At 36.3% G+C, this 15900-nt stretch overlaps 3 protein-coding genes across 3 annotated transcripts in view; 1 reads left to right on the top strand and 2 right to left on the bottom strand.

Moving 5' to 3' along the window:
• LOC141432066 (kinesin-like protein CG14535) overlaps window positions 1-4705 on the bottom strand; it is a 343284-nt gene extending 338579 nt beyond the window's left edge. The window contains exon 1 of the mRNA XM_074093449.1: window positions 4499-4705. The gene's annotated coding sequence lies outside the window, so the exon portion shown is untranslated. The remainder of the gene's footprint in view (window positions 1-4498) is intronic.
• LOC141432065 (THAP domain-containing protein 2-like) overlaps window positions 1-15900 on the bottom strand; it is a 213616-nt gene that overhangs the window by 48170 nt on the left and 149546 nt on the right. The window lies entirely within an intron of this gene.
• Window positions 8548-15900, top strand: part of Pgant2 (polypeptide N-acetylgalactosaminyltransferase 2) — an 80774-nt gene continuing 73421 nt past the window's right edge. The window contains exon 1 of the mRNA XM_074093445.1: window positions 8548-8801. Within this exon, the coding sequence (XP_073949546.1) occupies window positions 8709-8801 (93 nt within the window). The 5' untranslated portion in view covers window positions 8548-8708. The remainder of the gene's footprint in view (window positions 8802-15900) is intronic.

Here is a 15900-nt window from a genome sequence, read left to right as displayed (position 1 = left end):
GTACAGAACGGATATTTATGCTGTAGATATTTTGACTGTAGTATTTTAAAAAATCTCACTTACACATTACTTCTGAATTAACTCTTAATTTAGGGATATCATTTGTATTACGGCTATAAACGATAAGTTGGCCGTAGTAGCGTTGTGGTTTGTGGTTTAACCTATTGTAGACCGGAAAGAAGATGACATTTTGATAATGTCAATAACTTCAGATGATGAACGTTAATCGTTAATAACGAAATACGAAACTCAACATAATTTGGAAAAGTTGCATGTTTCAAGCGTGTAGGTAAAAATATGTCTCAGTGAAAGGCCGACGCTTCAAACTTTTTTCCCGATTACGAAAAGATAGAGTGTTGTTTTTTCCGAACTTGGCTTGAAATAATACGATGTATTAGACCTAAAAATTCAGAAGGCATAACGTTCAGCGATCAACCTGCATTTTGTATTAGGATTGAGGCCCACCGGCCTTAACGAGTCGATTGAGACGAGCCTTACATACTGAATACGGCCAGTTACCTGAAACACCGCGAAAAGACGTACGGTCTAATAAGGGATGATTCCTACTTAATTATTTATTTGACCTGCTATAATCAAACAATTTTTTCAAGATAAGGAAATATAATTACTGTAAATACTTAATTTTATGAAAATCACGGACTTCAGTTAGTACGACAATAAATTTTCATTTATTCTTGGTATGATAGGAACAAGGTGTGTCAAGTTTAGGGGGGAGACCTTTATAGTTGAACAGTGGGCTGGACATCTTACGGCTGATGATGATGGTGTTAAATAAGTCTAGTGGGCGGCTGGGCGGCTAAACTTTGGTCGGGTTCATACACGCATTTTCCTAAGAGGTAAGATGAATACGCTGAAAACCGTACAGCAAATTTCATTCAAATCCTTAGTCTTTTCTGAAATCCTTGAAATCAATAAATAAATACCGTTTACAAGATTAAGGGGCTGTTTCACCACCAATTGATTAAATTTATTTGACGGATAAACGTGATGCCGTCTCTGTTTCTACCGTTCGAATAGACGGAGACGGCATCAAATTTATAACTGCCCAGTGTGGTATCAAATCAACTTGGATCATCTCTACCAAAATCATTGTTGAATATGTTGAGGTATGTGTATAAAATACATACATCATCATCATCCCAGCCCACATACGTTCCACTGCTGGGCACAGGCCTCCTCTCAGAATGAGAGGGCTTAGGCCGTAGTACACACGCGGGCTTAATGCGGATTGGAAACTTCACACACTCCATTGAATTGCTTCGCAAGTCGTGCAGGTTTCCTCACGATGTTTTCCTTCACCGTATTAGCTTGTGGTAAATTTCAAATGTAATTTCACACAAGAGTTTCGAAAAACTCAGAGGTGCGAGCCGGGGGTTTGAATGCACTATCTATAAGAGAGGCTATAAGTTAAACCACTAGGCCACCAGGGCTATAAACATTTCATATTTTTTGATAATCTTACATTATAAACAATCGCAATCATAATATTGTAATAGGATAAAAAATACAAAACTAGAGAGTCAGAACACCGTTCAACCGAAACTTACTTACTTACGTTTATTAAAACGTTGCATGTTCGGAACAAACTATGGAACAAACAAATAAATAAATATCCTCAAAATTCAATTCAATAATTCAACAACACGTTCGGCAAAAACTATAAATGCGGGTATGTTTATTCCCCGGACACAGTTCGGGTTAGTTCGTGCAAATTCGGGTGTAAAAATTCAAGAGACTATTTACATTTCCGTTGTGCCTCGATTTGCTGAGCTAGCTTTGTTGTGTCGAGTTGAACATAGAGTTGGATGTAGATGTGTTTTGTGTGAAATATATTAATCTTAAGAATTGCTATGCTGCATACAGCTATAGAAATGTCTATATGTTTTCCTGTTTTAATAACGTAGGAAGAACAATTTTGTTCGACCTCACTGGTTCCTTGCCTTTGTAATATTAAGAACACGCGCCGACTCCAAAAGCTTTTCGTGTTTCAATTTAATCTGGCCAAGCTGATGAACACTATTTTACATATACTCGTACCTACAGGTAATTACGAGTACAATAGCTCATAATTTACAATAGTTCTCCACGTCGATTTTGATGACGATAATCCTGGCTAATCTTTAGAATTCAAAAAATATTTAGAACGTGTCTTATAATTTTGACAAGACTGGGTTGTTTTTACAAGCTTTATTTAGTTTCATCTGTCCCGTTGTCTGTCTGTCAGTCTGTAGTCAAATCTTGCAAGTTATATTCGACCAACTTCCAGTAGTAGGATCGACTTGAAATTTGACATACTACGGGTACGTACATTGTCTAAATGTCCATGTCTCACCCGAGCCGGTCATCGTTGGATCGATACACTCGAAGTTGTTGACCACTTTATTTACCTTGGACAAATTGGCCAATTGGGCAGGTCCAACTTCGACAAAGAGGTCGCCCGAAGAATCCGACTCGGATGGGCAGCGTTCGCGAAACTTCGTGATGTCTTCTCGTCCAATATTCCGCAGTGCCTGAAGACTAAAGTCTTCGATCAGTGTGTGTTGCCGGTGATGACATATGACTCTGAGACGTGGTCCTTGACTGTTGGCCTCTTGGAGAGGCTCAGAGTCGTGCAACGAGCTATGGAGAGAGCTATGCTTGGAGTTTCTTTGCGTGATAGAATCCGGAATACGGAAATTCGTCGAAGAACTAAAGTTACCGACATAGCTATAAAAATATGCAAGTTGAAGTGGCAATGGGCGGGCCACATCGCTCGAAGAACAGATAACCGTTGGGGCAGAAAAGTTCTCGAGTGTCGTCCGCGAACCGGAAGACGAAGCGTTGGCAGGCCTCCCACAAGGTGGACTGAAGACATCGTGAGAATTGCGGGTAACCAGTGGATGCAAGTGGCGAGTTGTCGTTCATTGTGGCTTTCTAAGGGGGAGGCCTTTGTTCAGCCGTGGATGTCTTCTGGCTGATGATGATGATGATGATGTAAATTGCGTGACAATACAATAGTCTGGTAGTTACATCCTGGTAGTCTGGCCAGGATCGTCTCCGCAGGAGTGAACTCTTCAATGGTTAATGGCATCGACTGGAAATTTGGCATGCAAATGTAGTAGTTTGGGTGACAATGCAAGTAAAGTCGACAAAAAGTACAGTCAGCAAAAAATCTTGTATTCAAAATGAACTTAAGAAAAAAATATTTTTCATTCGCAACGGATTCCTACCGGCTGTATTGTGCTGCTTCTTTTGTTTTCGCACGCTACTTATAGTTTGATGTGATAAACATGTTGATCGCCTACCTCACTCTTGCCGCGACTCATAAATATGTAACTATCTTAAAAAAATAATTTGTCGTGTGGGTGAGGGTATTATTGGTCATTGCACATAAAAACCTAACGGTACGATGCCTATGTCTGATTTGCTATTCTCACATAATGAGATTTGCGAAGCAAACTCCAAAACAGCAGCGAGAAAAAAATCAAAGCCAAAATTGCATTTAATCATCGGAAGGTCCTTATTTTGGAACGTAGACGGTTTTCATTTTCATATATCGGACACTATAGTGTGTGGCCAGTGATCATGTGTTTCCGTGGTTGACATTTAAATAAATCGGAGCTCTTTTTCAAAAAGTTTGAATGGTTTATTTGAAACAAGTAGTTATGTTCCAAAGCTAGAAGAATATAACTTATGTCATTCTACAAAATCCCTTTAGCTTATTCAGCAATAAGGCACCATAAAAATTATCCCTTACTTCATATAAAACTAATTCCCACATGTGCACAAATGCCAGAACTGTTTTGGGAACAGTCAGCAACAAAGTTGCACCCTCATTTGTATGGCATCAAGGTCCACAATGTGGGTAATTTTCGTTGCTAATTGTAAAGGGGCGAGTGTATGGGAGGGTAGCATTATTACGGGCCTCGTTGGTTAAAACAGTCGGTTTATTTGATTTTAGGGGACGTTTTGTTTTTTTAAAAGCTCAGGCACCTCTAAAAACGAGAGGCTGACTCGAATTAAAAAAATACTTGTTATTTGCTTTTAAAAACATGTTATTTTAACATTCGGGATTATTGCGTTTTGAGGCGACTATAGCTGATTGAGGTTCTAGATTGAGAGCAGAAGCTGTGCCCGGAGATACATACATTATGTGTTTAGTGATTCAGTTTTACATAGTGTGTTTAGCCACCGCAGGCTAAAATTAAGATATCATAAAGTAAGTTTGCTCATTATTATTTATTTATTTACTACGTTTCATCCATCACCTAAACACTTCTAAGTCAACTTAGAATAGATATGTTATATCAGATATTGAGGTATGCCGTCTCATATAGCTCAGGCTTTTTCATGATAGGCCATTCAGTTTCATACAATTTTTATTGCATCTTACCTATTTTACGAAATCGCTAAACCCGTGGTACCTATAATCATTTTAATTCTTGTAGTAAGAAAAAGCAAATAGTAATTAGTTAATCGTAAATGCAGTGTTACCTACCGTAACAAAAAAAACCCTTTCAAAATAAATTCACAAAAAAAACTGTATCCAACTTGAAAACTGACTGAGCACAAAAACCGCTGCCACAAAAAATGTTTAAACAGATAGAAAAAAAAAACAAAAACAATTATAACCAGCCAACTTCAATTTTTAAATTGGATCGTTCGTGATAAGTTCGTTCGCGAGTGAATGACCGGGACGAGTGCACTCGGCGGACCGCGCGCGGACTCTGGCAGGATGGCGGGAAACTGGGATGAACGGAAGGGTGAATGGGTATTGTTTCATTCAAGTATTTATAGGTTTTGTATTTTGTTATTTATTATATTTTGGATACTTGGAATTTCGTAGAATTAAAGCGAAGAGAAAGCAGACGTCGAATTTTTGCAATATTCCACTTTTTGTGTCAAAATTATCAGTTTGTCAAACAAGTTTAGGTAAATCAAACTGATCTGAAACTGGCATGTCTGTTTTCTGTTTATGATTACCTACCAATATTTCAGAGGTTCACGTAGTTACGTTCAAGAAAATTAGTTTGGTTTAACTTTTCGGTAGAACAATCACCTATATTTAAAATGAAAAAATTAAGCCTTTGAGCTTTATAAGCCGACTTAATCGTAATTTCTGCTTATTTTTTCACGATATCCTTCATACACATTCACAGAAAAAGGTGCGTTTTTTATATTTTTTTACAGTTTATCAGTGTATTTCAATTCTATTCCACTAAAGGTACTACAAATCCTTCCTTCTAGCCTTTTGATGTTACATAGATAGTAGCGCCATCTGCAAACAACCTTCTGTAACGTCATAACAGAGTTTGAATTTACGACCTACTTACAACACAAGTGTTACCACACCTGTTTCAAGGGATAATGTGGCAGTTCAGTTTCAATAAAGTGCTTTTAGTTAATAAAACCTGGGAATGGTAACTGATGTGCGGTTTCTTTAAACGCCATCTTCATCGCGCATTATGAACTACACAGTAACGCTGTATTCCTGTCGACTTACTGGTTTCGTAATAATACACAGGGTGGCGCTCTTTGCAATAACATGCTCACTTAAGCGAGCTCATGCGGACCAGAATTACCTGCAAACCCAAGGTTGTGTCCAAATATTGTATGGAACTGTGCAAGTGGCATTTGGAGCGGTAGAGTCCCAACTGAATATCTCATTATTTTCACCACAGAAATTTAAATAAATAGAAAATATAAATGCCTTGATTTTCTCCTCCTAAAAGAGTAGTGTCATTGTAAAATGGACGTAGTTATGGGAAAATGTTCCAAACCTCAACAATTATTTTTTTGATTTTGGAACTAGTTTCAGTAACATGAAAAACGAACTTAAAGAATAACATGACAATGCTTTGGAACATTTTTGCAGAACTACGTCCAAATAATTCTATTGAGCCACAATTCGTGCCACGCTGTATAATGTGCCTACTCTAAATTCTAGAGTACTAAACAGATATCGTCTGCGGATTCACCTCTGCGGTCGAAACAACTCAAAAGAAATAGGTACTTATATGAAGTGAGGTGGCTTGTCGTTGGTGATGAATTTGACATTGACCAAGGTCGATATTGTGAAAGCGAAGGATTTTTTATATAAATGCATAAGAGGGGGCAAACGAGCATGCAGGTTACTGATGGGAAGCAATCATCGCCGCCCATGGACACCTGCCAACACCAGAGATGTCACAGGTGTGTTACCGGCCCAACCCCCACCTCGGCCCACCCGGGGCCCGGCCCGGGGAGATTGATAGGCTCGTTTTTAAAGATCCCTAAGCTGTACCGCTCCGGAAATACTGTCCCAGGAAGCTGGTTCCTTAAAAAGTTTTGCTCGTAATGAAGTAACAAACAAACAGACTTACAAAATTTCGCATTTATAATATTAGTGGGATCATGTTTAAAAAAAATTCAAAGTAAATTCAATTTTCTCCAGCGACCATACAATTGTTGATGAAAAGTGTTACGTCAGTTTAATTCACATAGGTTCTGAATTTTAGAAATTTTGATAGCATTTTACCCTTCAAATGTTTGAAAAAAAAAACGGAAATCTAATCTGGATTTAACAATTGGTACGGATGAAAAACATTGAGTTTGGGACCATGCACCTACTGACTAGTACGCTCATTAATATCCAGAACAATCGTTAAATCCAATACAGTTCTAGTTTAAGGAGTAGGTATATTATGTATGATGTATATTGCTTGCACATTGAAAGAAGTCTAGTACATCTTTTACTTATATACTCTTACCATTTTCCAACTTTAAGGAAGAGTAGGTAGTCCACTTTTCAGCATTATCTATTTACTTGTAGTTTATTGTGTAAACTCGAAGCTTAAGTAATAATAGATTACTGAAGAGAGCAGTAAATAAGCCATAAGTACTAGACTAGTACAATTTGAAATCCAAGCTGACTTTTACTACATACAAGTACACGCTCTGAACCCTCGTTCAGAGCGTGTACTTGTATGTAGTAAAAGTCAGCTTAAAGTGAGTCTAGATTTTGAGATTTATCCTCATAAATCTCAAAATCTAGACTCACTTTAAAAAACCCATGGGAAATACCCCCAAAAGTCTTGACTTGATTAGAACGAGTTACAATAACTATGAGTAAAAACTGATTATTGTAGGTCAAACATTACGGTAAGATGATACGTAAGATAATTGATAAATCGTTCCACATTTTGACAATAAATGACGTAGCATTTTAGGTATATGATTGGTTGCAAACAATCTGGCGTCGACACATCATTTAGTCATGCAATCGTATTAAATATCAAATGTCAATATAAATTCAAGATAATTTTTAATGATATGTAAAATTGACCTTGGTTGGCCCCGATTTTTGGTGACGTAGAGTTAAATCTCAGTAGTGAGATTGTGCGAAAAATCGAATGTAAGTAGTTTATGGAATCCAGCAGTCAAGATAGATACCGATGGTTCGAAAAACAGCCTTGATTTGAAAAAGAAAGTAATTTTCAGGTTTACAAAACACATTAGACATCGTTCATCAAAGCATTAGACACTCATCTTTAATGGAATAACTGACGTCTTAAATCGAGTTTAACTCAACATGTTTCGGGCCAATTCGTAGCTCTTATTCCCGGAGCAAAACTACAACATTAAACACTACTGAAATTTGGATGGTTGGTATTTTCTACCAAAGAAGTGTTCCACTGAATAGGTAACCGTATAAAAGTCAATTAGAAATTACAGCAATTTCACTCAGTTTGATCATTAATCTTCATGGTCAAAATACCACACACAGGACTTATCACGCTAACACACACGAGTAATATTTACCTCGACGTTTCGGCAACATTACAGTGGCCGTGGTCACGAGTAGACTGAAGTGTGGTGTGGGGTGTCAAGTCTGCCACGGCCACTGTAATGTTGCCGAAACGTCGAGGTAAATATTACTCGTGTGTGTTAGCGTGATAAGTCCTTTGTGTGGTATTTTGACTATGAGTGAAAATCACGAAAGTTTAAGACGTTATATGAATCTTCATTTCAAACTTAAGATACTTAAAAGCTTTTGAATCTTATTGTTCCAATCCACTTAGTTTCAAGTATTTACGGCTTTGCTCTGAACTATGGCTAATTGTGTATTTCTTTAGTTTCACCCTAATATTTGTTTAAGAAATAGGTAAGATGAAACTGTTATAAACGTGTAGTAGCTATTTATTTATTTATTTATTTTTATACGACTGGAAGGCAAACGAGCAAGTGGGTCTCCTGATGGTAAGAGGTCACCACCGCCCATAAACATCTGCAACACTTTATTCAGATGAAGTTGCTAATATAACATCAGAACTCTATATGTTTTTCTAATTTCAAGCGTTGTTGATGCATTTTCATAAAACAAAACAAGTGGTCGAACATTAGCAAAATTTTCCGCATTGCGAACATTTCATGATCCGGACAAATAGTGAGTGGCTTCCTAAGCAAGTGGCGAGGGGGACCAACAAAAACATTGCAGTGACTTGCTTGTCCGCGTAAGGTCTATTTTAGAATACGGTGTCGAGGACCGATACGCGCATGACCGTCATTATCTTCAGTGTTGTACGACTAGGCTCAGTTCGCACGCCGCAGCTGAGAGCGCGGCCGCGCGCCGCGACGACAAAACAAACGCGACTCGAGTGCGTTCCAAACGAAATCGAATCTTGAACGGAACCGATAGTGAGTGCACATTTCAATTAAAAAAATCCAAGATGCGTCGCAACGTGAAAATTCTGTTCCTGATCGGAACTGTGTGGATGTTTTTCCTTTTCTATTACATGCAGTCGGACGCGCCGCAGTCAAAGGTGAGGACCCAAAAATAACTGATATTCATTTTATAGTGAGACATCACCAATTTTGCACAGGCAAATTAGATTTGTTTATAAGGAATCAGCTGTGAGGTTAGAGTGTCCTGACCCCCGGCCGCAGTGCACTGCGCATGATCCAAGCTTCCCACGCGAATGCGACGCGATAGCTGCAACGGCAATTATTTTCCGACTGGAATCAGATCAAAATGACTGTAAATCTAATAACAATGCACTGTAATACTAACACATAATAACCTCAGTTAAGTATGTTCTAGCGCATTAAATGAGATCGATAGACCCAGTTTTATTTTGAAGCAGACTTAATCAAGCAGTTTCAGTAATCGTTTAGCACTCGTATAGCTTTACAAACGGCCAAGACCATTTTCAGCTTTATAAAAATAGCTTACTCGGTCGAAGAGAAACTGTCAATTAGTTAATAATTGCGAGGATATTTTGCCATTCATAGTATCAGTGAATCGGCCCATTGTTTACCGGGATTGCCTAATGAACGAGGAAAATACGTAACAGTTACGTTAGTTATTTTTGTTGCAAATTATGCAGAAATTATTCTGTTGGAGAGACTAGGCTTCAGATATGCTATTTTATTGAAGCATACAGCCGCTGGCAATATTGTAAAAACAATATGTTCTATTGTACAATCGTATTTAGGTCATGTAGTTAGCAACGGTGACAGAATATTCAAAAGATAGGTACTTAGTTTTAAGTATTAAATCAGATGGAATCTAGTACCAACTTCTAAAAGAACAAGTAACATCTGCTTCTAAAATATTTTTAGTTCCAATCATAAGTTAAATAAACCTTAACCTGATAATGATGATGCAAAGTCAAATGACAAGTGTTTTGATGACACACATTACGATTCTTTAGATGGATTTAAGTACATTGAAGTATGCTATGCCACATTTGATGCTACCTACTATTATTTTTTATACTAAAATTTGACTTCTTTGTACTTGCGCAGAAACTAAAGGCTAATGAAGTTTAGCAAAAAGTGTTTAGATATTGTTTTAGATAAAATTTTTGCTCCTTTTGAGTTGTACACGTCGTACACGTCATAATTTTAATTTTTCTGTTTAAGAAAACGATTTAAGTATGTAATAGTTTCATTCAATTTTAGCATTTATCGCTTATGACTAAGAAGTTGTGGTTTTATTTTTATCCCACAGCCTTTACCACTAACATCATTAATTACCTAATTAGTAATTTTAGTATCAGTTCGTAAAAAACAAAGTGTTTTGCTAAACTTTATGACGTATTTATGTTCAGTGGTGTTATCCTATTCATCGAATGTTTTGTTACACTATATTCTGTCTACACTTTTTCTAGCAACCTAGGTGTTGTAACTTTGCAAAATTTCGGTTACTTAATAGATCTTCGACGTGTGCTCTACTTTTCTCGTTTTTGCATTGTCATTCAAAACATGTGTTGATTTTTTGGAACAGGACAATGATTGGCTATTACGAAAGAATCGATTTAACTAAGTTCCTGAACATCTTGCATTTGTTTTGGAGTCTAGACTATAAAGAGATTTTCTTTTGGCCTAGATCCAAGAATACGAGCAAAATAAAGTATTTTTGCTCGAGTGTAAATTGTTTGTTCATAGTTGGTGACTGTATGAGGCGCAGTCATTAAATATTACCGTGATTTACATCTTTATTGTCATGCCTTGATAAAAATCTCCAACTTTTGTTTTCGATCTCAAGATAGTTCATTTTACTTCCGTAGATACTTTATAGTTATATGAGTAGATTTTTAGTGTTCTGTTCTTCAAAAGGAAAACGGGAAACATTATATGTAAAATCACATTGTTGTCCGTCTGCCCATTTGTTACTGTCTGCAATCAGTAGATGGTGTTTTCAAAAAAAAAATTGCGCTTTATAAATATTATAGTAAACTTTCCAGACCAAAATCGAATCTCGTGACGGTATTTCTAATACGGGCGACGCCGTGAGTTACAACTATGTAGTTTCACCCCCAACTAATATTTCCTCCCCCTTCCCTTAGATGCGACTCTAATCGTAATCAGTGATAAGGTAAATGTCCTATGTGTTCGACATGCTAATGTCTAAGAGACGACACCCTGCTGTCACCACTATTTCTAATTACATTAAGGGCCTGTTTCACCACTTGTCGACTAGCTTTAAGTGTCAAATAAAAGTAATGCCGTCTTTGTTTATTCGGAAAAAACAAACAGAGACGGCATCACTGATATCTGTCACTTAAAGTTAGTCTACATGTGGTGAACAGGCCCTAAATTATGCTAATGGGACTGAACAGCAGACGGACCTTATTTCGGGAATAAATTCCATGTAAGTGTTGTAGTATGACCGAGTAAATAGTGTATCGCCTACGGGGTAAAAGATCCGCGGGGGCGGATTGCGATACGGGGGCTTAGGTTAGGTAGATAGATAGATGAAAACTTTATTTTTCACAAACAATACACGACTCTATGACAAAAAAAACGGCCAAGAGCGTGTCGGACACGCCAAAAATAGGGTACCGTAGCCATTACCAAAAAATAAATAATATTTTTCTAAGGATTTCATATTTTATATACGGAATCTTCCAAGTTTAGGTATATTTTATACCTTAGGCTGCTATTTACTCTTAAACTACTAAAAATTCTCAAGCAAACTTAGCCGTTATAGTTTTCCTTGAAAGTTTGATATATTTACTATCATCCTGAAATTTTAACATGCGCATAGCGCATAGCACATAGCGGTCAAACTTCTAACACCCCTCTTTTTGCGTCGGGGGTTGAAATTAACAACCAAAACAAAAAAGTAAAAAAAAAATACAGAATAAAATCAGGGGTTGTGAAGCGGGGTCGCGTGGCAGGAGGCAAAGGAGACGTGTTAGGCAGCGCTTACCCGCCCTTCGCAGCGCTTAGTTCCTACAAATATCAAAAGAGGAATCGCCATTTTTTTTATTATTGAAATTGATGTAGTAACCAGGTCTTTTTAAATACATCTCATTCCATAAATATCCCCCCATCCATCCGTCCCAGCCTATAATACGTCGCACTGCTGGGCACAGCCTCGATCGTAATATATTTAGTAACTTAAATAAAATTAGGTTAGTAAAGCAAATTACAATTTCGTACAATTACAAAGGTGTGGAGTTAATACTCCTACTAAATTTTACTCATAATTAGTAAAGAGCATTACCTAATGAGAAATTATTCATTTTAGATAAATACTCGTACCAGAACTAGTTTGTAATGTAAATTCGACATTCAATCGTGCCTGTTCATCTCCATCAAATCGTCTTAAAATAACAACAAGCATTCGGAAATGTTTTTAGTTTTATTGTCGCATTGTTCTTTTGCGTTTGCAAAACTCAATAACAGGAAATAATATTATGAATTAAACTTTATCTAACTGCCGATTAAATGGTACTTAATTACTAATGAATTCCATTGCTCATTGCATGACGGACGTAATTTGAGGTATTTTGTTTTCTTTCTTTTAATTTTATGTTTTACTTTGAAGCTTATTTAAATACGTATCTTCTTTTAAAAAAAAAAGAGAACTACCATAACTCGGTCGCTCGGTCATACCACGACGTTTAAATAGTAAATTCTACAGTCGAAAAAATTATACATATCATGACCCAGGGTGGAACCTTTGTGCTACTATTGTCATGTTGACATCTCATACTTTTGTCAAGGAAATCATAATGAAATTGATTATTAAAAGGTTCCACCCTGGGTCATGATTCAGTTTGTTCGACTGTACAACAAGAGCGTAAAACGAGCCATTTTACCCGAGACGTTCATACAGCCACCCGAGCTTGTACGGCGAGGGTGGATAGACACGTCGAGGGGAAAATGGGTTTAATGCTCGAGTTTTACACTCTGCTTTTCAGTTCGATTGCGAGGAGATGAAATAACAACAGTGGAAACAATTGTTTACTTACTAGGTACCTTTTATTTTTCATGCATTGCTAATATAATATAAATATTTAGTTTTCTTGATTTATTTGAATAATTTTTAGTTTTATACAAATTAAAAATTATTAAAAAAATATATAAAAACTTTTTTGTTTATGGCTGTTAACACCTGATTGCCTTGGTCTTAGCCGAAGATTTTATTTTATGTCGCCTAGATCCAGCATAAACACGAACATTACGACCATGAGAAGTGAAAAAACATTTATATATGGAAACTAATATAGCATTTAATGTGGAAACTATCTTTAGTTAAATATATTGACCCGGATAACTCACGTCTTAAATCGAGTTTATCCGGGTCAATATATTTAATATGAGTGAGTGTCACGGTAGTTTCATGTTCAAAACTATCTTTAGTTTTTAACTTTTTTAATTTTTTAATGTCATATGGGGTCATAGTATGCACATCTGTAAAAACAATAAATTTAAAAAATAAAAAAACCCGACTTCTTTTTTTGAGCGGTCAAGATTTGAATGGGTCCCGGCTGTTGAGCTTTAAGTTAGCTACTACACAGAGTTCTAGCCCACTAGACTTGTTTTCTTCTTTTTAGTATTTTTTAAGGCAGTCGGGTTTTTGCTTTCAGAGCATGACATGAGTGCGTGTGAGCTAACTTTGGGGGCGGCAGACGTGAACTTGCCTTCGAAATCCAAAAGCTTAATGGTTACTTGACCTGAAATGTATATTTCAGAACTAAATTATTGTTATTATTATTTTAAAATTTATGACGGTGGAAGCATTCTACACTTCCACTGAACGTAGATATAGTTTAGATATAGTTAGTGTTTAGTATTGTAACTAAGGGACCCCATACATCCCTGTATTTCTTTTATTATTATTTTTTCTATTTTTTTTTCTTTTATTGTATAATATAGTTTTTAAGTATTTTATTTGTAATTATATTGTTATGAAAAAAATGACTTTCTGCCAAGTTTCTTGCGGCGCATTCTTCTTGGCAATGATGGTCTTTCCGAAAGCGCTGGTAGTTTAAAAAATGACGTGTAAAAGTGCCCATTGCGGCCTATTTACTGAATAAATCATTTGAATTTGAATTTGAATTTATATTTAAATTTATTGTTTTATTTTACACTGTTTTGTTTTTTTTATTGAAAGTGGTAGATTAAAACTATCATAAGCCATATATATTTAGAATGGGCTAATTATTAGCTTACATTTGATACCCTACTTGATAGGTTTGAATAAAAAGTTTTTTTTTGAAAGCTCGGAATTTGGCGCCAAAAAGCCGCCATTTTGATTTTTCAAGAAATTTATGGACCCAGTGTCACTCGCGTCATCAAGACAGATCCAATGACGTATCATTTATCAAAATCGGCTCAGACGTTGAGTTGTTACGAGCGGACATAGGAATAGACATAGGTACATACATACATACGAGGCAAACACATAACCCTCCTTCTTCGGAGTCGGGTAAAAAGTTCAAATGTAACATAAACTTAAGTATGGTTCAAAAGCTACAGCCCTGTGACAGACAGACAGAGGAGGCATAGTAATGGGATCCCATTGTGCACTTTTTTAAGTACGAGACCCTATAATCCGATTTAGCTCTAGATATTATCTGACCGTGAACATTACGATCAAGCTGGCCCTATACTACCAAGAGCGAAATTCGAACTTCGTATGTTGCCGTCCCGCTGACGCTAATATTATTTAATACGAGAGTGAGAGGGACGGTACGATACGAAATTCGATTTTCGAATTTCGCAGCAGCCCCTCTGCGCCGGCGCCGGCGCCGAACATTACGCATCCAAGTACGTAACCACCTTCACTTTCCGACCATCTTTATTTTTGCATCAGTGTTATTGCGTGTTTTTTTTTTGCTTTGTTTTAGAGTCCTGTAGTGATTGGTTTTATGTATAATGTTAAAATGTTGCGACACCTTTAAAAGCCATGTTGTCTAAAAAACAAAGTGGAAAACATTTTAGAAGCTTTGTTCTGTAAAATTGATGTACTTGATATTTTTTTGTTTTTGCTTTGGGTGCTTAGCTTCCTTAAGAAATATTTCAATTTAATTGTATCAGAAGGGGCTAAGAGTTTTCCAAGATAAATATTCAATTCATCCGCCGTCTACATAAAAATTGGCATCTCTTGGTTTCCACTTTAAAATGTTATTTTGTTCTTAAATATATTAAATACAGCTACCTAGTTGAAATTCAAATTATGTATACTTGTAAACAGTACCCCGGCAGTGTCCCGGGGACTGCGCTCCAAGAATATTTTAAGAGATTTACTTTATTCATAAATTTTAGGCGAAGGCTAGACGTATAATAAATATTGTGGTCTACAAATATTTATCATATATTGTGGTATTTACTGATTGTTTAGTCTAGCTTATATTGTCAAATATGAGTATTTATGAAGTAAAAAATGTAATACTGAAAACCATCAGTACCTATGGATCATATTGATGGATCGCAGCATTTATTGCACGTCTAGCCTTCGCCCCAGTTTGGTTATCTCTCATTTAACCAATAATTTTATTTAGCTAGTTTAGTTTGGATTTATTTTCTCATTATTAAGGCTCCCATTTGTTGGCATATTCTTCATTTAATTGGTAAATATTCAACGTTTATTTTATCTAAATTGATTTAATCCATTTGATTATACTAGATATTCAAATAAATAATTCAACTGAACCCAACTGGCATCATAATTTAGCAGCCTACTCTTACGATACTTTTACATGTAAATTTATAAAGTGCTCTTCGAGGTTCCGACTTATTTTTACATTAACTTGGCATGTTATTTTATTACGAACATTAGTAAGACGTATATATAAAGCTGTACAATTGCAGTGTGAAATCGATAAAACATGTCGCGCACGTCTTTTTTCTACAAAGATTTTTTTAAAGATTAGTCGGCTTAGTTACCTCCTCATTTCATTAAAAACATGTTTTTCTCATATCCATAAAGTCGATAAAATCTTGGCTAGCCATATCAATAAATATGAAGACATACCTTGCTCAATACCTAACTCACTCAGGGGTGTCTACAAAGATGACATGGAGTGAAGTAATGTGCCACTTTTGCGGTTAGAATCGTGGTAATTTTGCACTTCAACTTACTATTCTGAAAGACTTTCATTTTTGTTGGCCAATGTCAGCGCG

Source organism: Choristoneura fumiferana, chromosome 10 (genome assembly GCF_025370935.1).
Source record: "Choristoneura fumiferana chromosome 10, NRCan_CFum_1, whole genome shotgun sequence".
Lineage (NCBI taxonomy): Eukaryota > Metazoa > Arthropoda > Insecta > Lepidoptera > Tortricidae > Choristoneura > Choristoneura fumiferana.
Note: the sequence above shows the minus strand (reverse complement) of the source record. Positions and strands in the feature narration are given on the sequence as shown.